A 24,698-nucleotide genomic window follows, 5' to 3' on the forward strand; every position below is an offset into this window, starting at 1 on the left:
ATGATCAAGGTTGAATATAAGAACTTTAATTTATTTACAAATAATTTTTATTGATAAATAACAATGTATACACTACTCAACTTCGGTAAAAATGTTATAAACTCTGACAAGATGATCCAATCCACAGCTGGCTAACTGAAAGACGCCCTTCTCCTTTGATTCGCTGTCTTCGTTCTCGGTTCTGCCCATCTTCGGCCTGAACGCTAGTCTTTTGATGGATAACGAATGGGATGAGCTGATACAACATAAGAGTCAAGGAAACGTATTTAGAGACAAAACAATTTCGAGGTAATCAGAGAGTGTTCAAATTTTAACAGAGTTTGAGTGGAATTTGTAGGGTAGGCCTAAATATTTATATCAAATGCGAAACGAAATTTTTCATTTTTTAAATAAAATTGGAAAGAATTATTATGATGTGTTTACAATTCGAATGTTTTCAAAAATAGTTGTCATAACCGATTCAGCTTACTTACTTCCACATTATTATGCGTATTTTGATTCTTGCTAATTAAATAATATAGTTGAATATTGTCAACAGAATATTCTACCCATATCAGAGGCCTGTTTGTTAAAAATTTCAATTCCCAAAATAGAGGAAAAAGTCTGTTTTAAACTAGATGTGGATCTATGTGATAATTTTACAAGAATAGAGTGAATAGAGAGTGGAACCTTTTTCCTGGATTACAGGACTTCTGAAATTGTTTCCAATACGCCCCTGGTTAAGAAATATTTTATCAATTGTACATAATATATCTACAAGATTCATCAGAGAATATGTTTATTTTGGACTAAAATTTTATAAAAATTGTACAGGTGAAATTCTAACCTTATCTTGGACTTTGTCAACTATAAATTTGGAAGGAAAATAGCACAAGGACTATCTTATTATTTTATCTTCCAATGTTATTACATTAGTGTCATTTGCATTTTAAAAAACAAATAAAATAAAAATATGTATTAACATCTTTTAAAATATAACAAAATCCTTCCTACAATCTCAGTGCACAATCTGCGCTCAATCAGTCATTTATTTATTTCTTTCCAAAACATACATGATAATGTACATGGAAAAGTCAAAAACTAAAAACTAACTTAAAGCTAAAGAGAAATAGTGACTGTTTAAAATTCTCAATCAGGCCATAACGGTTGAGGAATTATATCGAACTACAAACTCTAGATTCACTATTAACAGAGTAAAACCATAGAGAAAATATAGCGTATAGCATTTTCTCTATGGGAATAATAACCAAAACATAATGAATGGACCCTAAACATTAAACTTCGGTTGACAGTGCCAGAGATCAATCTATTACATCTTCAAAGTTGACTCTATAGCACTCTTGTGGAACCTAGTACTGTAAATTCAATTCTGTTCGTCAAAAGCGTTTTTGAAATTATCAATGTAGCCTACCTAGAATGCAAATATCCATGTATTCGAGGTACATTGGAAATTATCATATATGCAGAGTAACTTTCAAACTTCAAAAAGGATACTTTTTGTCTATAGTGAAGAACAATTTCCAGCTGGCTTCAGTTTGGTTGACAGTGAAGGTGTAGAGACCTATTTCTCCAGATTGAAACACAGTGGCTATTGGCTTTACTACACTAATAGCTAATTTTGCACAAAAATTATATAAAACTCAATCTAAAACATTAATAAATGAAAATGATTTAGAGCAAAACTCCACGACAACATTTGTAGCAAGCCATTTTTCAGAAGAAGCTCAGAACAGCAAAGCTACAAGCCAGAACAGAGAGACCTCAAAATTCATTGTCCACGCTACAGACACGTCCCACAAAATTATAATTTACAAGTTAGAATTCACATTCTACATCTGTTCTCAATAAAACTTTATTTAAAATGTTATTTTAAATTTTTATATATATCTCGATTTAAATAAACGATTTATTTTAGTAATTTGTTAACCCTGCCTCGGTGACACCATGGAACAATGCAACAAACATTTACGATAATAAATTCTCCGTCAAAAAGTTTATCCGTCTATTGATAACTCTGACATTTACTATAAAGTTCCATAGATCTCGAATTGAAGATTCGATTCAATGTGAGAAGAAAAATGTAATATTACAAATACCCCCCTCTTGACATAAAAAAATTTTACTGTTTGAAAATTAAAGAAAAAATTTACATTGACCCTAATGAAAATTGTTGAAATTTAAATTTGAGAACAGTAACAATTTCTTCTAGAAAAACATTACATGTCATCCAAAAATATTGAAAATTATTATAAAAATTCATCAATAGCGTTTGTTATATGTTTCCAAACAATATTTCAAAATATAGAATATCAATATTACTTTTGATTTAGCTTTATAATTTAAAGAAAATATCTCAACAGAAAGTTTAATATGTAAAGAATAGTTTTTTGAAATTGCACATCAATTTAATAGATAGAAAATTTAATTTTTATTGCATAAAAAAAATTAGTATGTTGAATGAAAAAATTTATTATTATTATATTATTATTATTATTATTTTTTTTTTTTTTTAAATGAATGATGAATTGTTACATTTAATTTTCACATAAAATTTCAATAAATCAAAAATGTTCATTTCTTTCACTATTGACGCGGTTGATTTTATTGATGCACATTTTGGAAAACAGTCCGTTAAGGCACTCAGTATGATTTTCAGTTAAGTGTGACTCCAATGTGATGACGTTAAGTGTTGGGCTGATCTGGATGCACGTAGTGTTGGGCTGATACTTGTAGTCGACTGCTGCATACCAAACTCGATACAGGTGACATCTCAGTTAGCATTGCCTCATGCTTGTAGTAGACGGCTGCATTCCGAATTCAATACAGAGTCACATAAATTTTGTATCATATTTGTAATTATACAATGTACATTTCAGGCTTGAAATGACAATGTAATTCGTTTTTTGGAAAAGAGATAGACGCTGCATACAGGATTAATTTAGGTGAGGATTAATTTAGGTAAGGTTTGGTTTTTTGATATTTTCAGCTTTCAAGGTTAGAGTTCTGCATACAGGAATAATTTAGGAGAGGATTTTTTGAATCAATTCTTTCATGATACTGTGACTGTTCTTCTGAATTCAAAGTTGTGAATGTGAACATGGATGGCAATTACCTCCAGGTAATGCAGTAGTGTTGAAGTTTGAGATACAGAGTCAGCAATAAGCATTGGCATTGCTATTTGCGTATGCTTTGGTGTCGGCTTGGCATCGGCGTTGATATTGGCATTGGCGCAGGCATTGGCATTGGCGCAGGCATTGGCATTAGCATTGGCGCAGATTTTGGCATTGGCGTAGCTATTGGCATTGGCACAGGCATCGGCGTTGATTTTGGTGTTGGCATCAGCATTGCGCAGGCATTGGCGTAGCTATTGCATTGGTGCAGCATTGGCGCAGATTTTGGCATGGCGCAGGCATTGACGTAGCTATTGGCATTGGCGCAGGCATTGATATCAGCACAGGCATCGGCGTTGATTTTGGTGTTGGCATCAGCATTGGCGCAGGCATTGGCGTAGCTATTGGCATTGGTGCAGCATTGGCGCAGATTTTGGCATTGGCGCAGGCATTGACGTAGCTATTGGCATTGGCGCAGGCATTGATATCAGCACAGGCATCGGCATAGATTTTGGCATTTTGGCGTAGTTATTAGTGTTGATTTTGTTGTAGGTATTAGTGTAGGCATCAGCATTGGCACAGATTTTGGCATCAGCATTGGCGCAGATATTGGCTTCGGCGCAGGCATCGGCATAGATATTCGCGTTGGCATCAGCACAGGCATCGGCGTAGATTTTGGCGTAGTTATTGGTGTTGACATTGGCGTATTTATTGGTGTAGGCCGCAGCGTAGATATTGGCGTAGTTATGTCACACTAGTTTGAAAATCAACCAAATGTTCTTAACACTCTTCATGGCGTTCACTTGTTACTGATTTCGAGATTCACATGATAACTATTTCATGTTAATGTCTGTGCTGTACCTGTTGTCTTAAAATGCTTATAAACTAAGAAGAAAAACTTGATTAGGCTATCCATACAATCTAATACACATAAAATTAATTTTAATATATATGAAATTGAAATTTGTTACATCTTATTATACAGTCAGCAATACATAATTGTGAAATATGGACATATCAATGATAAATTTAAAAAAATTCATTTTCATCTATTCACTGTTCAAATATCAAAATTTAATCCATTCTTCAAAATAGAAATATAATTTCATAACACCCTGTATCATTATCAAAATTGTAAAAAAAACATCAGATTATCACAACAAAATTTAATTTCAACACATATTTCAATAATTTCAGACAATTGGTCTTCTATTCACAATCATTTCATAATATATCTGCATTTCATTATTATTTAATATAACATTTCATTTATAGCATGTTCATTTCACATTTATGATTTATCATTCAGGGTTTCAAAATTATTTAGTTTTAATTTTGTTCAAAAATTGTATAAAAAGCAAATTATTTAATATTATTAATCATCGTTTGTTGGATACTATAGTTTATTTCGACTCTTCAATGTTCTAAACACAAACTACATTTCATGACAAAACTTTACTATCAATCATTAAACAAGAAACCATTCAAAACATCAATAATATTTTGCTTCAAAGGCAAACAATATTCATAAGTAATCATCATTTTGCATCTATGGCAATCAACATTATTAATCATTATTTTGCATCTATGGCAATCAACATTATTAATCAACACAAAAAATATTATCTCATTACTGCCTCTCTAAGTCATAACCTCTGTTATTCCTTCTTTAGGCAATAATGGGTTTCCATCTCAAAAAAAAACAATCACATACCAGCAAAATTCTAATCAACAACCCCACTAAAAATTCTACATACACTCCAGCATCCATTTCAAACGATAATCAATCATATCAAAATTTATAGAACAAACAGTTTTAAAATTTGAAAAAATCAATTACAAAACACTTTAGAAAAATTTTAGCCTTTACTCATTTCAATTGATAATATAACACAACGTTTTAATTAAACCAATTATTTTTTAAAATAATTTAAAATTTAAAGACTGTATAATAAGTATAACATTTCAAGATTATGATACAAGATGATCAAGATGAAATACTGGGTAAATAAGTTCCCTAAAAAATACAAACAAGAGAAAAAGAAAACTGGGTAAATAAATTCCCTAAAACAATACAAAGAAGAGAAAGATTAATAGAGCCTATCCTACATGTCAGTACTGAACTTTCATGAGGAAGTATATTTAATAAAATATACTACTATGGAATTTTGTAAATTCCAAGTATGACTCTAATTTGTTATAATTGTGAGCTATCACTCCCACAAAACACTGGTGAAGGAAAAAAATGTTGACTATTGTGACTGGGTGGATAGTTCCTAGATGTCTGTAAGGCAATGTGATAGCAGACTAGTATCGGACCACAAAAACAAAAGTATGCAAAAGTTTTACAAACATTATTGTTGCAGTCTAAGGTTTTTATATCGCAAACAAGTAGGTCAGATAATCGAGTCCAGCCGTATGTGGTTCACGCCCACACCTCTAAAAGAAAATCACACCTACTTGTCTACCAAAAATCCAAAGTATTGGACAGCAAAGAAAAAAAAAATGCAAAATGGGTTAAAAGCCCAGAAGAAAACTATAACCTAATTACATATGGCTTATGGCACAATATGCAATGAAAGATGAGAACATGGGACATAATTACTCTGAAAAACCTAATTACTAATATGATACCTAAAAAAAATAGACATGATTAAAATATGTAATACATGATGAAAAAATATACCGCAAGCAAACAATTATTTACACAACAATGGATATTTTAGAAAAGTTAAGTTTTATCAACAATTAAAGATTAGGAAAATAAGCTACTATTTCAACTTCTAATATTATTTCAGAAAAAATACAAATTTAAATGACTATGGACAAGATTGGTTAAGATATGTATCATAGAAGAAATTTACTGAATATTACACAAAGACAGGAAAGAATTGAAATTTGAAAAGATCAAGGGCCAAGAAAAATATGCTATAGGAAAGAAAAAAGACACAATTATGGACTCTTACCATACACTGTGTAGCGATTATGCTATTCTGAATCCCGCATAACACAGGATTCCTAATCATTGTGTGTTGGGGAATACCCTTTCATCATGTGACTCACAGTCATCATCTTGTAAGTAAGCAACTTGAAACAACCTTTGAATACTAATACATCAATGGAAACTTTGCGTTTTGTTTTCTTCAAGAACATAATTTTATCCATGGGTTCATTTGTTTCAACAAAGCTATTTTGCTCACAAAAGTTAGTCATGTTCACTTGAGAATGCATTACATACACCTTTTCAATTCTCAGTTGAAAGTTAAACTCATCAACTTGACTCAAAGCAACATTCATTTTGTTTACATTGTTCCTAACCTCCACAGAAACCTGTCTCATGTAATCATTCATTTTGTTTACAATCTTCCTAACTTTTGATGTAGTAATCTGATCCATAGAAACATTTGATTTGTTTACTGTTTTCCTAACCTTCAATGTAGCAATAGTACTTTCTTGATAGTGACTTTCAATGAAGACAACTCCCTACCTACTTCTTTACTCAATTCTACTATCTTATTAGGGTTGATTTTTTCAACAACAGTAACTAGGCCTACATTGTCAGAAACTTCAATGAGTTGATCTTGTAACTTAACACTACTATCATCCTGCTTCAATTTGTTTTCATCTTCATGATTATCTTTCACTGTTTCATGTGCATTTTTCAATAGAAGGTTTATACTAACCTGCTCTAGTCTAATGCTAGTACATTCTTGCTTCATATCATCAAACCTAGCATTTTGATTTTTAAACATTTGGTCTAACTTAGCATTTTGCTTATCAAATTTAGCATTTTGCTCATCAAACTTTTGTGTTAAGAATGCTATAAGATTCAGATCATTTTTAATGTTTGCCATTTTGTAATATGCACTGATTCATTAAAACTTGATCTCTCTTGAACCGATCTCCCACTCAGCAACAAACCACTCACAACCTATCAAGATATCTATCCTACTAATAATTTTTTATAACCAGGGATTTCATAGTGTACCATTTGGGACATATTATTTTGTAATTCGGTCCCACCAGGGGTACCATTTGCCGTGCTACCAATTTTTCCTTAAACGGTTGGAATAGCATTTAACACCTATCAACCTAAGAATAGTTGTCGGCTCCAATAAAATAGATTCTTGATAAACTGTGAATGGATCTATTGCCTATGAATGAGAAATCCAGTTTTCAGAGCAAATTAACTTATAATCTTCAGATGAAATTTTGGCAAAACACAGAAATATACAAAGAACAATAACTTACAAGCCTAATTATTTCAAGTAACTACGAACTAAAATACTTATCTAGTTTACAGTTGCAAGCCATTTTCAGAAGAAGCTCAGAACAGGCAAAGCTACAAGCCAGAACAGAGAGACCTCAAAAATTCATTGTCCACGCTACAGACACGTCACCACAAAATTATAATTTACAAGTTTAGAATTCACATTCTACATCTGTTCTCAATAAAACTTTATTTTAAAATGTTATTTTAAATTTTTATATATATCTCGATTTAAATAAACGATTTATTTAGTAATTTGTTAACCCTGCCTCGGTGACACCATGGAACAATGCAACAAACATTTACGATAATAAATTCTCCGTCAAAAAGTTTATCCGTCTATTGATAACTCTGACATTTACTATAAAGTTCCATAGATCTCGAATTGAAGATTCGATTCAAATGTGAGAAGAAAAATGTAATATTACAATACGGTTCCGTTCGGTTCGGTTAGTTTTCTGTTCGTTTTCGGTCGATTACAACTAGTGTGAAACGGTAATTCGGTTTAAATTCGGTATCGAATAGAAACCGCACAGCACCGAACACCCCGTCGACACGAATAGGTTTCATGAGAATTTGTGAAAATCTAAACACCGCATGTGTTTAGGAAGAAAATACAAAACCTAATAAAAACCGTGTGCGAACATTGTATGTATGAAAGTATCAATTCGTTTTCGGCAGCGACTGAAACTAACCGAACCATAATGAATGGACCCTAAACATTAAACTTCGGTTGACAGTGCCAGAGATCAATCTATTACATCTTCAAAGTTGACTCTATAGCACTCTTGTGGATCCTAGTACTGTAAATTCAATTCTGTTCGTCAAAAGCGTTTTTGAAATTATCAATGTAGCCTACCTAGAATGCAAATATCCATGTATTCGAGGTACATTGGAAATTATCATATATGCAGAGTAACTTTCAAACTTCAAAAAGGATACTTTTTGTCTATAGTGAAGAACAATTTCCAGCTGGCTTCAGTTTGGTTGACAGTGAAGGTGTAGAGGCCTATTTCTCCAGATTCACAGCCAACAGCAGCCAGATACTGGTTGGATGCAGGGGCGTGAGCGGGGGCGAAGGCCAGGGCAGTGATGGACTCTTTGGGCAGATCGATGACTGAGGCGTGCTTGTGACTGCTGGCCGACCATAGCACCACCTTTCCGTCCCTCGAGCCAGTCGCAAAGTACAGCGAGTCATGGGTCCACGCACAGCACCAGATGATACGTTGGTGCAGGCCTGTCTTCTTGTCACTTTTGTGCAACAGGTCGTACTGCATTTCACCTGTCGAATAAAACAAAATTAACGAGATTGAATCACAAAAACAAAATGTGAGTTATACAAGAATAAAAATTAATAGAACAAAATTATCAGTATTAATATTATTTCACATTGAATAATAAACAAATGATATGAATGATAGGTAAAGAATCAACATTATTAAGGGAAAAGTTATATAGTTGTCGCAGCAAACTCTAATAAGTTGACAGCACTGTGAGGCTTGTTTCACATACATACGGTTCCGTTCGGTTCGGATAGTTTCCTGTTTGTTTTCGGTCGATTACGACAAGTGTGAAACGGTAATTCGGTACCGAATAGAAACCGCACAGCACCGAACACCCCGTCGACACAAATAGGTTTCATGAGAATTTGTGAAAATCTAAACACCGCATGTGTTTAGGAAGAAAATACAAAACCTAATAAAAACCGTGTGAGAACATTGTATGTATGAAAGTATCAATTCGTTTTCGGCAGCGACTGAAACTAACCGAACTGAATAGAACCGTATAAGTGTGAAACAAGCCTTAACGTAAGTCCAAGATCAGATGTCAGCAGCTACATTCAATGCATAACTTAAGCTTTCTTTTCTGTATAGGGCATCTTGTAATATACATAGAAATAAAAATCTCAGTATCCTTTTTTGAATTATTTTATCATAACATGTTTCATATTTTACTTCATAATTTTACATCACTTGAAAATGGCATCAATGTTGAAACATTTTGTGATAAAATAATTCGAAAAAGGGTACTGAGATTTTTATTTTTATTTCTATTTATAACTTGAGCTATTATTAATGCATTTAAATCTATCAAATCGGGCTGACAAGTTGACTGGAAATACTTGTGCGATGTTGTCATTCTCTTTAGAACGGGACACCTATTAGAGGTGGCTGTAGGTTGGTGTTGTGTTACACGTTTGATAATTTATGATAGCTAGAGTGATTCCATCACTAATATTGCATAAATCGGTAGCAGAGTAATTTTTCTACAGGGAAATGAATATTGAAAATACCTTACCAGTAATAATATCCACCTTTATTCTTTGTATAATAATGCCATCATAAAGTATTGCATGTTGAATATTTGAAATATGGTATTTGATATTTGAATTGAATATTGATACACCCTTATTATTTATATAAGAATGCCATCAAATAGCATTACATTATCTTTCAGTAATGAGAATAGACTCATCATTGATATAATCAATAGAACCAGTTTAAATTTCTGCCTTACTGATGGCGGGCACTTGCACAATCGATAAACTGTTTCAACATCAATATAGCTTCAATTTCGAAATAATGAAGGAAATTATTACATAAGAACCTTGATAACAGTTGAATTGATGGAAAAATATTACTGACCTGATCGATTATGCAAGGACCAACTCCTGTCTCTTGAGACAGCTAGAAGCAATGAGTCATCCGGAGAGAACGCCATTTGTGTCACTGTCAACTGATGGCAAGTTAACTTCTGTATTTTCTGCCATTTTTTGGTATCCCTGCAACGAAATAAATAACAAATGTATGAATCAAAGAAGAAGTCTGAAAGTTATCAAATACAGAATAATATAGAGTAGGATTCACTTTAAAATGCCAAAATTCCTAATAAATTATATCAATGCTTCCCATTCAACCAATGGTGGTGACAGTATGAAGTGAATCCCACTTTATTTTCGACGAGATTTATCAGGAACAGGAATCACCTTATCAAAATCTTCAAATAAATGTAATAATTTTAGAGACTGATTGTTTCTTCGGTTGTGGTTGAAGCCAGTCGGTTCCTTCCAACACTTAAACAGGCCAACAAAATAATCACAGAGCATCATTCAGTAGTCCACTTCTACATTAAAATTATGAACTAAACTCTGATAAGAACTTATTTATTTATTTATTCAATCATTGAGAATTACACAACTTACAGAAAAGTAGCACAGGCTTATAAGCCCAAAACGGTTCCAATTCTAATTTATACAACAGTCTAAATGTAGCTAGGTTATGTGTCACGTCAAAATTCTTCAATATTACTCAATTTACAATTCAAATCACACAAAAACTATTTTTAAATTTAAAAAATACTTCTAATCTTCGAATTCTAATAAGTACATGAACCATTTTTGAAGCCGCTCACAATATTTCTGCCATGAAAAATAAAATATTTCAAAATGTTAAGATTCCCACTTGAATGAGAGTTTCAAGTTTACAGAGTAAAATGAAGTACTATAATAACTTCAGTTTCGATAATTTGGTAAGTAAGTTACAAGACAAGTAAACAAGTGGAATAATAGTAATGTGCAAAAATGAATGATATATGAGTTGGTGTTATTGCAAATTCTTTCAAGTATTCACCATAATAGGATGGATGCATGTTCTTCAGATGTAGCTTTGCAAGCAGATGCAACCAACTTTCCATCATTCGAAGTTGCCAAGCTGTACAATTCGTAGCCATGACCATAAAGTTTCATTACTTCAGGCCATAGAGTGTTTTGACTCAAATTATCTTCTGTTGGAGGGACTGGAACAATAATTAAACAAAATTAATAATATATATTATATTTATTAACAAAAAGACTATACAATTTTGGCAAATAATACAACATAACGACTACATTCGAGTCATATTTGTTGTAATTTTTCAAAAATATTGTGAAACACATGAAACAATGAAGCTATGTTCAATTTCAATCTAAAGATTATAGTATCAGTAAAATATGAATTATTGGATTGTAAAAGTTGAATGCAGGAATTTGAGTGAACAGTTGATTAATACAGTAACACTAGTTATACTGCAAAGTTGTGATTTTTAATGCAACTTATTTATATCGATCATTGAGAATAGTTGTCCTTTTTTTATTCACTAGTAAATCATACCCCATTCAGGGAAGGAAGATATTCACGAAATATAGTATGTTTGATTCTAGCGATTTAATAAATTGAATTGTATTTTCAGACTATATAGATAGTGTGATTCAAAGATTGCCTCATGAAAAATACTTTTGGTATTCCCAATGTCAAAATTCCAATTCCAATAATCGGATAGACCTAAAGAGTTGTATTTGTATCGGAGATATTCACAAAAATTGAATCGTACATGCTTATAGAGCATTTAAAAATCAGTAAACAAAGTAATAATGGGAAGGTAATTCAAGAAAAAGTTAATTCAAACCTTTCAAATCCTGAGGTACAAAGTATACTTCGCTGTACTGTTCTCTGGATAGTTTGTCTTCGGAGTTGTCTTTTTCCTCTGCAGAGTAGACAGCCCTGTTGGACAATCCAAGCGCAGGTATGGCCGCACCGAGGGCTGTCTCCTGTAGATCTACAAAAATATCATTTTAGATTTGTATAGCAGTAAGGTAACATGTATACTAGCAAAATCACAACATTCAGTTGAGGAAGAAGAAAACTAATTTCTTCCCGAAAATGAGAAATGATAAAATTGAGACTAGTAGATGCGCTATTCACATTTTTCCAATTCTTAATAATAGAACTTGACTAACTGCACGAACAACATTTGAAAAATGAAATAATAATCAATATCATAGAGAGAACACTTACCACTTTTGAACCCCGAGTAATAATCTGTAAAATCTGTTGATTTGATTGAATATCCAAGAAAAATGGTCGGCTAAGAAAATCTCATAATTTTACATAGCCTACAAGTGAACTCGCTGATGTCTGAAAAATTAAATATTAGGCTATTTATTTACTCAGTAACATTAGTATTGTTGAATATCTTCTTTTACAATAGACAGTGAAAATGAGATTTTTTTAAAACATAAGTTAGGTATTGTTGAATATCTTCTTCTACAATAGACAGTGAAAATGAGAAAATCTTTAGTCTAACTTACTTGATACTAGTTGATATGAAGAAGAAGTCAGGCAAAGTTGTTCAAAATTTTGAAGAAAATTATTGGGGGCTTTGAAAGCTCTGATGACTTTTTCTTCTGCGCCTGATACAAACTGAAATTCCGGAAGAGCTGCGATACAGGCCATATCATGTCCGTGGATTTGAGGTCTACCCATTTCGTGCCAAGTTTTCTGTTAAAGAAAATGCATCAAATGGTTAAGTATTGTCAAAGATTATTATCTGTTACAGTTATAAGTAAGGATCATATTTGGTGTTTGATTATTCTAGTAAATCAAATAGATCAAGTTTAGACACATATTCTATTGAAATAAAAGTCTATAGCACACAATATAAAAAACATAAACTCTGAGAAATATGAATTTCAGGTAAAATTTTCCACCTCACCAACCTTCCACCCACTATGAGAAACAAGAATCTTTAGAAAAAATGTCAAGTTTCAAATTTGAATCTACCACATGTAAACTAGATGCACTTTAAAGGATTATGATACTTTTAAATAGTGCGAATAAAAAGATGAATGCTAAATTGAAGATAAAGATTAGATATAAATAACAGAATTATTAGAAGTAGCCCACTTTTAGTACAAGTATAATGCATGAATTAATCATTAGTTGGTAGAGCTTTCATTACAAAGTCGAGAATATAGTGGTATACCTTAGTCTTCCAAGGAGCATGTAGCCTGGTAGTTTGATCTAACGAAACAGATAGAAGGTACCTTCCATGTACTGCTTCCCATGTCAAATCTACAACTCCAGAGAAATGTCCCGTAATACTGATTTCTGGCTCCCACAATTCCTAAGCAATGAAAATTTATTTTTAGTATCTCAACTTAAAACAATCATTTTTTAGAGCTCAGTTCATGAAATTGTAGCTGGTTGACACCTTGACGGTATAAAGCTGAATGAAAAAATAGTATATTATCTAGAAATAAAAATGAAAATCTAAGTACCCTTTTTAAAAAAGTGTTTATTTACGACATGTTTCGGCCATGGTGCCATTATCAAGTAAATAAACAATTTTAAAAAGGGTAAGTTTTTTATTTTTATTTCTATTCAAAAGTAGCCCTAATGGAAAAAAGTATATACCTATATGATTACATGGTAATAATTAATTTATAACGGGTTTTCAATAAAAACAGTACAATTGATTATGTTACAAAATATTAGATACTTCAGAAAGATCTCTTGGTTGGTAAACAAATCAACAATTGATGAGAATCGAAATATCAACATGTCTGAGTGAGAACTGACAAGCAGATATTCGAAAAATGTGTTTTCCCAGATTGCTTTGTAGTGCTTGGACAATGCACTTCCATGAAAGAGAGCATGACTATACAGCGGTCTACGTCACAACATGCCTAACAACTAATTATAATAAATTATGTTGTTAACTTACACTTTTACAACAGTACCCACGGTTTTCTTGTTTGTCGGGTGCATTTCGTGTCCCGTTTCATTAGGAGTACCTAGCTAGGAACACCTAGCTACTTCTTGTAACGCGTCCGACAAACAAGAAAACCGTGAGTACTGTTGTAAAAGTTCAAGTTAACAACACAATTTATTATAATTAATATCAACAGTTCAAGTAGGATGAAGACAAAAGAAGAAACTACTAATTTATTGAAGCTACTGGTTCAGTTTATTATTGTTTAGCGTTTAATCAACTGATTGGCACAATACTAAATTATAACAATACTGAATTAGCATAATCTATATTATGTTTTGTAATATTGTATTGATGAGTAAATGGATACAATATGATAACGAAAGCATTGAGATATGAGACAAGAGCTAATCAAAAGGATTCACGAAAAAGTGAAAGGTGCACTTCCTTCGATTATTTATGCAGATCTGGCAAGAGTTAACTAAGAAGCCACTATCCTATAGTGAGGTCCACGTTATATTAGCAGTGGAGAAAGATAGGAGAACAACGTTGAAAAATAATAGCTATTTCCCCTTGAGATTCAAGTTCACACAAGTTTTGCCATATGAATTGAGTCAATTATTATATGAGTCAATGGCTCAATTATTGTTGGTAAAACATTTTTATAACTGCCACTGGAATATCATCTGGCCCAGAAGAGAATTTACTTTCAAATGTCATAATAACTTTTGTCAATTCATTATTATCATTATTATTGAACAGAGGTCTTGGAAATCTTTAAAAGGAGGACAACTTATATAGGTGATAGATAGTTTAGCATGCTGCCTAGTAATTTGAAGTCTATAGAAAATATAAGATGTTTCAAAGCTCATCTGAAGGACTATTTGGTGGAAATGTCTTTGTACTTTCAGGAATTTGTTCAGGAGTAAATTTTATGGTATCTTGACATTGACTGTATTTGTGTGATGTTTTGTTCTTTTAATTTTCTCTGTTTTATGTGACAACATGTGTATGTGACAATATTCAATGTACTTGTACATTTGATGAATAAATATGATTGATTGATTGATTGAACGTGGACCTCACTATAGAAGCTATATTAAAAGTGTACTCTGTTTACAGTAAATTTTCAAAGCATTCTAAACTAAACTGGATCAACTTTGTTACCTCTTTTCTCTTCCACAGATGAATTCCTCCTTGAAAGCCATGAACAAGGAGGAAGTTTCCATGAGGGCTGTAACATGCTCCATAGAAGCCAAGTCCGTTGCCTCCCATCTCACCCATACGAGACGTTTCAAGCCACACTCCAGAGTCCTTGTCTGGTGCCCATACTATCAACGTTTTGTCAAGTGATGCTGTCAGCAATTGCATTGGCTGTTTTATCGTGCCATCTTCAAAAAAAAAATTCTTACATGATGAAATTTGAAAATTTGATTGAATCGTTCACATTTTATCCTAAAACGTATTCTTGTTTATCCATACATTGAATTTTTTATTCTTTTATGAACTTAGTTTGTGTTCAACGGATGAAAATAACAACTAAAATTGGAAAGTGGACATTGTTCAGGATAAGTGATACATGTTAGAAGCCAATTAAAACTTTTATAAATTAACGACAGCAATCTATTTTTTGAAACTATCAAGTTTATAAGTTATTGAAATTTGACGTGATATTTCGGCTGGATAGTCATCCTCGGGTTGTGATCTTAGACTAGGTAGAAGTTTGAAATGTTAGTACTGTATTGTATTTTTATGTTCAAAAAGGAATTACATGTGCATGCAATGGAATAAAATGATATTTGCTAGCAGTTCACTATTTATGCAGCTTTGTTGTTTTGATGATGCAGGAGTTTGAAAATATACTGGGCGTTATTGCTGAATTATACAACTCATTGTAAATAAAATAAATGTTTACTGTCATCAAGCAACATTGGCAATAGACAAAGTCAAAACTAATACTAGACATTATACAAGCCAGACGGTTATAAGTTATTGTAATTGAAAGTATATACAGTATACATATATAAATACAAACATAACTACATCTAAAGTAAACCCAGAATTCAAATATTCATCACTACACAAACACAGTACTGAACAAGGCCCAGTCAAAATGGTTAAGACAATAACGAAAAGCTTTAAGCAATCAAGGAATCAGACATCAATAATCATATCGGAATCCAAGAACTATTGTATAGAATACATTGGTGTTTTCACTAACCAGTTGAAAAGTTTCATTTCAAATCTATCTAAAGACTCATTTATTAAGCTTAGAGGTAACTTATTGTACAGTTTCAGTCCTATAATATTGTAGCTATTCATTGACTTTGAAAGCCTTTGGAATGGTATATTCAGTATATTCTTATTTCTTGTTGAATATTGTTTATTGTTTTGAAGGGACGGATTCAAGGATCCAAAGGTTCAAAGAACCCCACACGTCAACCGAAGCTTATTGTGTTCCCAAGTAGTATGTTAGTTAGGAAATACCTGTGTTCTTTATAAGAACCACGAGCTTTTCCCTATACTAACGTCCCATTCATTACCCGGTTGCTTGTTGCAATCCAGTGTGATATGCTTGGCAGTCTCTTCAGACTGATCCTCGTGACCTACTTGCGGTCCACTCCTGGCCTTCTTTGAAGGTCCTACCGCTGAGGAAGGGGACGCCAAACTGCCTCTAGGGCGCTCGGCCACCCTCGACTCAGCCTCTTGACCCACATTTGTGCCTGGAGTTTCACCCACCTCTGGTCTCTTGGGTTTTTCTTTTTGCCCCTCCAAAACTCGGCAGGTTCAAAAGCCTCATCTCTCCCAAGAAGTTTTGCCTGAATGGCCGCCCTTCTCTGAGTAGTGGTGAGTTTTGATCTCTCCACCCACAAACTTGTGACCTACGTGAGTTCCACTCCTGGCTTCTTTGTAGGTCCTTCCGCTGAAGGAGGGGTCGCCAAATTGCCTCTAGGGCACCTGGCCACCCTGGACTTAGTCTCTTGACCTACATTAAAAAATTTGTGCCTGGTTTTTCACCCATCTCTGGTCTCTTGGGGTTTTCTTTTTGCCCCTCCGAAACTCTGCAGGGTCAAAAAGCCTCACCTCTCTCAAGAACTTTTGCCTGAATGGCCAACCTTCTCTGAGCAGTGGTGAGTTTTGGTCTCCACCCACAAACTCGTGACCTACGTGAGTTCCACTCCTGGCTTCTTTGTAGGTCCTTTCGCTGAAGGAGGGGTCGCCAAATTGCGTCTAGAGCACCTGGTCACCCTCTACTTAGTCTCTTGACCTACATTTGTGCCTGTAGTTTCACCCATCTCTGATCTCTTGGGTTTTTCTTTTTGCCCCTCCGAAACTGCCCTGATGGGGCAGATCCCGTGGGTTTGAAGGCAAGGCAACTTCTGGAGTTGCCTGGAGGTCCATTTTAGTCGCCTCCTACGAGAAGCATGGATACTGTGGGTGAATTCTGGTTTTCAACACATTCTTGAGTACGATGATCGACTCAAAGCTCCCCCAACCCACAGGGGGCCTTGTTGCATAAGAATGTATGGTATGTCTTGGAATTTTTTTTTCTACCTTTGTTTTTACATGAATAAGAACAGTGTATATATAAAGATTTATGATTGTCAAGATCCTCAACTTAAGAAAAAAATGTTCAGTGCTATTAACGAGCATCTGCTAATATCCTGATGGCTTTTTTCTGAAGTGAAAGCACACTGCTAACATGGCTACAGTTACCCCAAAACAACACGCCATATAAAAGAATACTTTGAAAAAAAAATGCAAAATAAGCTGACCTTACATAGCTATCAGGTACATAATTCTTTAATTGCATCAACAAATAAATAACCCTAGACAATTTAATATGGACAGACCACCATCAAACTTGAAACAACTCTTTGGCCGGCCAAAAACGATACTGCAGGCTTGTCAAGCACGCTTGTACAAGATTTTTGTGTCTATGGCGAAAGGCTTCAAGCGAAACCATCTGTTCAAATTTGAGGTTAGGTTTTTGTGTCTTCGATTCTTTGTTTTTTTCTTCGCAGCTCTATTTGAGATTGAATTATTTTTGTATCATTAACTTATAATGATCATTATATTTTTGGGTGGCTTCTTTTTACTTTCCTTGCCCTATTACCATAGGTAAGGAAAGTATTGCTTTCCGAAAAAAGTTAAGGTACCCCAATTTATAATTTCTATACGTTTCAAGATCCCCCGAGTCCAAAAAAGTGTTTTTGGGTATTTGTCTGTGTGTGTGTGTGTGTGTGTGTGTGTGTTGTGTGTGTGTGTGTGCATGTGTGTGTTTGTGTGTGTGTATGAGTGTATGTGCGTCTGTGTACACGGTATCTCATCTCCCAATTAACAGAATAACTTGTAATTTGGAACTTAAGGTCCTTACACTATAAGGATCCGACACTAACAATTACGATCGAATGCAATTCAAGATGGCGGCTAAAATGGCGAAAATGTTGTCAAAAACAGGGTTTTTCGCCATTTTCTTTAAAACGGCTCCAACGATTTTGATCAAATTTATACCTAAAACAGTCATTGATAAGCTATATAAACTGCCACAAGTCCCATATCTGTAAAAATTTTAGGAGCTCCGCCCCATATATGCAAAGTTTAATTTTAGATTTCCAATTATCAGGTCTCAGATATAATTTAAACGAAAAATTTTGAGTGGAAAAGATTGAACATGAAAATCTCTACAATTTATGTCCAGTAACATTTTCACCTAAAATTGAAAATAAGCTTGAAATTTGAGAAAATGTGATTATTAAATTGCAAACTATTGGCAATTGTTGATTCTATTAAATCATTCACTATGAAGAGATAGCAGATCTCGTGTGTATCCAGCGTTATTGTCCTGTCACCAGCTGGCTCAGATCTTTGAATAGTAGGATTGAGATGCGAGTGAATACTAGCGTCAGGTGATCAATTTTCATAACGGCAAGGAAAGTTGTGTGAGTGCGCCACACCAGATTTTTAGGTTTGAAACTTTTGTCAAACAGCTGTTTCGCTTGAAGCTTTTCGCCGAATACACAAAAGCTTGTACAAACGTGCTTCACAAGCCTGCAGTATCGTTAGTGGCCGGTCTTAGTACACCTATAAATCGATAGTGAAAATTCTGAACCACAATCTCTATAAACACAATATTCCAAAATTTATCTAAATAATTATCAATTATTAATAATATACTGTATTATTCTTTGTATAATTAGAAAAAAATAGTAGAATGAATAGAAATGTATAGAGAAACGATAATTCATTGCAATGATATTCAATAGAATTATATCAACATTCCATTCTTTTACAATGTGTCTATAACATGTTGTATAAACATACTGTATGTACTTTAATTTTCTCATTATAAATATTGATTTATTTGTTGTGATTTATTGATTGATTGAATAATTATTTTTCAGGCCTATTGATTAATTTATTGTAGTTTATTGATAATTGATTAATTGAATACAGTAATTATTGATTTCAAGTTTTCTAAAATTGTTAAAATCTTATATTTAATTTCATTCTCATTCATTTGACATACTTTTGATTCATTTAATTTCTATTTCTTATTATTTCACTTACATTACATTTCTTGTTTTTTCAACATTTCTTCATACTTAATTCTTAAAATACATTTTTGGATTGTATAGTGTATGATTATAATGTGTGAAGGAGGCAAAATGGGGTTTTTACCTGTTGCCTCCATGAATAAAATTATTTATTTATTTGTATGGTTTCACTTGTGAATATTCACTTTTTTCACTGGCACTGGTACATATAAAGTTTCAATATTAATTCAAGCAGTATTTATACACTTCTAAATTATAGTTAGGCTACATACCTAAAGAAAGAAGAAGAACACTAACAGAGTCTAACACAGTAAAAAGTATCACTTGGATAAGACTTACTTTCAATTGCGGTAGGATGCCAAGCTATTCCATACACCCATCCTTCATGGCCAGACAACACAGCTTCCAAAGTCACATCAAGAGGCCGCTTCCCCAATTCAATCACTTGCTTTTTCTGAGTGATTTGGTCTTCAGGATCAATGACTGCGTTTGAAGACGGAGAGAAACGCCATATTCGTACGGTCGTATCCTGGGAGGCACTGACCAATAGGACATCATCTCCTATTGAAAAAAACATCATTGCGATCAGGATAAGTAGCATATAACTTTTTTTTTAATAATTCCTCTGGATGTTGGACGACACATCAAGATGAGTTTATTTATAAATTCATACATACATTACATTATATTACATATTTTTTAATATAACAATATTCAGGGTTTAGAAAATGATACCTCACTATATAATATATGTGTCGAGGTTATCATCAAATTAATACTAATTTATGCTACAACAGATAATACAAAAATTCCAAAAAATCTAAAACTATATCTATTACGGTACCCTAAGCATCACCACTATCATTACTAAGCATCATTACTATTCCAGATATAAGTAGTATAACATTTATAGATTTAAAATCCATAATTGTTATAACAGACAGAGACCCTGTTTCTAGGATACTTATATTGAATTGAATCTAGGTTTAATTGTCCATTAGATTTGATAAGAATTATAGAAACCGGGCCTGAAGGAAATAAAAATAGTCTTAGGCCAAGTTGCACAAAAGCCTGTTAAATTTTAACCATGATTAAATTGCACGAAAACCAATCAGAGAAGGGTTTTCCAAGTTCTAAGAAGATAGCTTTTCTGATTGGTTCTCGTGACATTTAATCGGGATTAAAAGTTAACATACTTTTGTGCAAGAGGGTGTAGAAGTCTTGATACGATTTAGAAATCAGCACCTGGAAATCTTCTATAATCATAAAGTGAAGGAGTACCCACCATTCTGTGTGAAATCCAGAGCACGCACCCAATCATCATGACCTTTCAGTTTTCCCAATTCCTCAATGTCATCTCCAGATTCGGAATAGAGTGATATCTTGCAATTGTCAAGTCCACAGGCTACGAGAATGTCACTGCCATGATTGAACGTTGTAATTGCAGCTGACAAGCAAAGTCCGTTGGAAGGGATATCAATAGAATTCAAGTGTATCTCATCTGAAACATTAAGATGGTCTGGTTGAAAAAAAAAACATAAAGAGTAAGAAATATTGAAAAATTGAAATTATTCCTTGCAAAGCACGAGTACATAATGGTGAATAAAAGCATAGGATAAGGTAGAGAAACCTGTTTCCTCTATGATAATATACAGTTCTTATATTATTATAACAATCAAATATTGAAGAAATCAAATTATTCCTTGCAAAGCACGAGTACATTAGTGAATAAAAGCATAGGATAAGGTAGAGAAACCTGTTTTCTCTATGATAATATATAGTTCCTATATTATTATAACAAATGACTGACAGAAGAACGCAATAGAGTTTATGTGCCAAGCCACAGTGCTTGAGTGTCTCAAGACGAGTCGGCAGGATAGAAAGCTCAGCGATTGGCTGATTCCCGAGCACCAACACTATCAGCCAATCGGAGAGCCTGCCCTGCCGACTCGTCTAAAAAACGTATTATGTGGCTTGGCTCTAAAACCATCGTCTGAATTGAAACGTTTGCGGTTGGATGTTACTATTCCTCTCACTTTGGTAATTAGATCTTAACTAAACATATCTCACTTTCACTGTCAATTTACTTCGAATCACTCTCAATTTATTTTTGAGATGAATTTTTTAACAATAGCTGGAATTATACATTCAGTTATAAAGATCTGATAGCTAACCTTCATTTTTATTTCTAGAAACTTTCCAAATTTTGATGGTGGAATCGACAGAAGATGAGAATATTGACAACTCTTTCTTGTCCAAATCACTTGAACGGTAAACTGCATCAACAACTGTTACAATATTCGAATGACCTGAAAATAAAAATTACAATTAAAATAACGGAATACAAGTCAGAGATTCAACAAATACAGTATACACCTGAATCATCCAGCACTATAGAATCTAATTCTTTTGTCATCTTTCTATTTCATATAAGGCATTTTATTTTTCAAAATTAGCGTCTATTTTGTTCAGGATTTACCTCTACCATTAACCTACCATTTATTTGAAGATAATGAGGTAGAATTATATTATATTCCCTGAAGGAGAAATTAAAGTTTATGATAAATATTTTCCTAATAACTTTATACAGCAAAGCTCGTGAATCTTTTAGAGCTGTAAATACTCATAACAAAACAATGTCTGGGAAGATAGAAAGGGTTTTCACATGATGTAATAAGACCGTTTATGAGCATTGAATTTTGATAGAATTTGGACATTACTTACCTTCAAGAACAGTCTTCTTCAAACATTCTCCCTTTTTATCGATAGTCCAGATAATAATGCTCTTATCAGAAGAGCCTGAAATAACCACAGTTTCAGTAACAGAGATTTTCTCTGGATTTCTCACCCAACGAACAGTATTCACTCTTTCTTTATGACCAATAAGAGTCCTTATCACTGATCCACCTCCATCATCCTTAAACAAACAAATCATCATTAAAGTTTTTCAACCTACTCCATAAATAACTAATGATTAAAATTCCAATCTACTCATTTTCAGAATTTTAGTAAAGGTACATATTATTAAGGTACATATTTGGAACGCATTCATTCCCCAACAAGCTGGATTTAGACCAGGAAAGAACTGTACAAGCCAAGTTTTGTAGCTGACAGAGCACATTGAAGAGGACTTCCAGGAAAAACTCATAACAGGTATTGCATATGTGGACCTATCGGTTGCATATGTATAGTAAACCATAGGCTGCTTCTACAAAAAAATACTCACAACAACAGGAGACCACCAATTAGCAAAAATGTTAGAATCACTACTGAAGAACAGACGCTTTCATGTCAGCTTTGGAGGTAAAAGCTTATGGAGAAATCAAATAAATGGGAGTTCCCACTGTTGTGTGCTGTCACCATTACTTTTCAATCTGTCTCAATCTCTACACCAATGATCAATCTATCTTTACAGACACAGAACATTTCTTGCATTGGGATCAAACTTTTCCTGGAGTTGAGAAAAAACTCACCAATGCCCAACAATGTCTATCAGAGTACTATAAAGCAAACTCCCTAAAACCAAATCCAGCTAAAACAATAGTATGTCCCACCATCTGAAATCTAGAAAAGCAAAGAGACGTCTGAATGTTACATGGAACAACCAGATGCTGGAACACTGAGAGACGCCAAATTACCTTGGAGTTATATTGGACATATGAAGCTCATCGTCAAAGTGCAATGCTGAAACATTCTCGCGAAGAAACACAAGAAACATTCCCCGGTGGAAAATTCGAAGTAGTGGATGGGTTGCAAAGCCGGCAGTATTAGTAACAACAGCCCAAGCATTAAGCTACTCAACAGGCGAATATGCATGTCCTATGTGGAATAGGTCTACACGTACTAAGAATGTTGACACAGCACTCAATGAAAATTATCACCTAATAACAGGGTGTATGAAAAACCGAGCGGCAGGCATTGCAAAAACCGGGAGTACGTAGTGCTAAAACTGAATATATTGAGCGGTACAAACGTTTGATAGACGACATGTAATGTATTAAATAGAGCAACCACCGCCTTCATGGTTAAAATCTAGGACGGGTGTTATGGGCTCTACCCTCTACGTCTGCCAATCCACCTCTATGATTCCCAAAACAAGCACCAATACCATCAGGGCTTGACCTAAACTGGCGATGTTAAACCAACTTAGAACTGGGGTTGCACCAACAAGAGTGAATAGGGCTAGATGGTATTAAATACAGCCCGGCGATTTGTACTGCGAGTGTGGTGATCGTCAGGATACTTGACATTATAGAGCGTGCACTCTGCCCAACAAAATGCACCAACGACGATCTGTGGTAGGGAAATGCCTATGGTATTTCGGTGGCACAATACTGGACACGAAAATATTAATTACTTATTGCTCGGACGTAAAATGTAAACTGACTTCAGTAGAATGGTGAGAGGAAGGTTAAGTATCTATGCTTCTGAATGAGTTTAACTAGGACAAAAGAGCAAGAGACTGTTCATATACTATATATTCCTAAATAAACTTTTGGCCTGCAGTTGATAGGCTTTGCCAATTCAACAAAAAATTGTCAAGTGCAAGTCGCGGTAATGTTTTTAGAATAGAATCAATGTTATATATTAGAATACTTACATTATGCTTGTAGAGTATTACATTATTACTAGCACCATAAGCTATGAGACCATTATCACTCCAATCAACACAATGTGGAGTAGCATTGCATGCAGATGATGTATAAATATTCTCATAATAACATTTTGCTGGAGTCATATTCTTTCTCTTATCTGAAGTGAGATTATGTAATAAGTACCTATATTAAATTTTATATTATCAAGACAAATTTCACTTGGAAAATGTTTACTTAGAGGTTAGAAATCTGTTTGCCTGCCATGTTTCCTTCCTTTCCTACTTTACTATTTTGTTTTTTCTGCTTTTCTTGTTTTGTTTTTGCTTTTTCCGTCAACAAGTATCGACTTTCAGCTTTGTCGAGAAGTCGAGTCGAGTCGAGTCTTGAGGCTGACTAACATAAATTTTGTAAAAAGGTTCATTTCTGAACGATTCACTCCAAATCAATATATATAATAAACTAATGATATTTAAATTCTAATAATGGATAAAGAATGAATCTCAAGAGATAAATGATTCAAATTATAATATTCTGCAAGAGTGAATATTAAAAGGTTGGTACTATGAGATCCGCTACGAAATCCACATTCTTGCTTGCAGCATTTCCTTTTCGTTTCATTCCATTTGCATAGCAG

General features: G+C 33.6%; 1 protein-coding gene across 1 annotated transcript; it reads right to left on the reverse strand.

Annotated features, from left to right (window-relative positions):
- Positions 1 to 10: 10 nt before the first annotated feature.
- On the reverse strand, positions 11 to 24,359 carry LOC111049313 (probable elongator complex protein 2). Its single transcript, XM_039423137.1, has 13 exons — positions 24,070 to 24,359; positions 22,194 to 22,386; positions 21,644 to 21,778; positions 20,755 to 20,970; positions 19,809 to 20,030; positions 15,079 to 15,302; positions 13,183 to 13,323; positions 12,509 to 12,698; positions 11,827 to 11,976; positions 11,010 to 11,175; positions 10,026 to 10,162; positions 8,323 to 8,662; positions 11 to 235 (listed from the first exon to the last, which is right to left on the reverse strand). The coding sequence occupies exons 1-13, from the start codon at positions 24,205 to 24,207 to the stop codon at positions 73 to 75; spliced, it is 2,415 nt and encodes an 804-aa protein (XP_039279071.1). The 5' UTR covers positions 24,208 to 24,359; the 3' UTR covers positions 11 to 72.
- Between the last annotated feature and the right edge of the window lie 339 nt (positions 24,360 to 24,698).

The sequence above is a fragment of the Nilaparvata lugens genome, chromosome 3, assembly GCF_014356525.2.
Source record: "Nilaparvata lugens isolate BPH chromosome 3, ASM1435652v1, whole genome shotgun sequence".
NCBI classification, from domain to species: domain Eukaryota; kingdom Metazoa; phylum Arthropoda; class Insecta; order Hemiptera; family Delphacidae; genus Nilaparvata; species Nilaparvata lugens.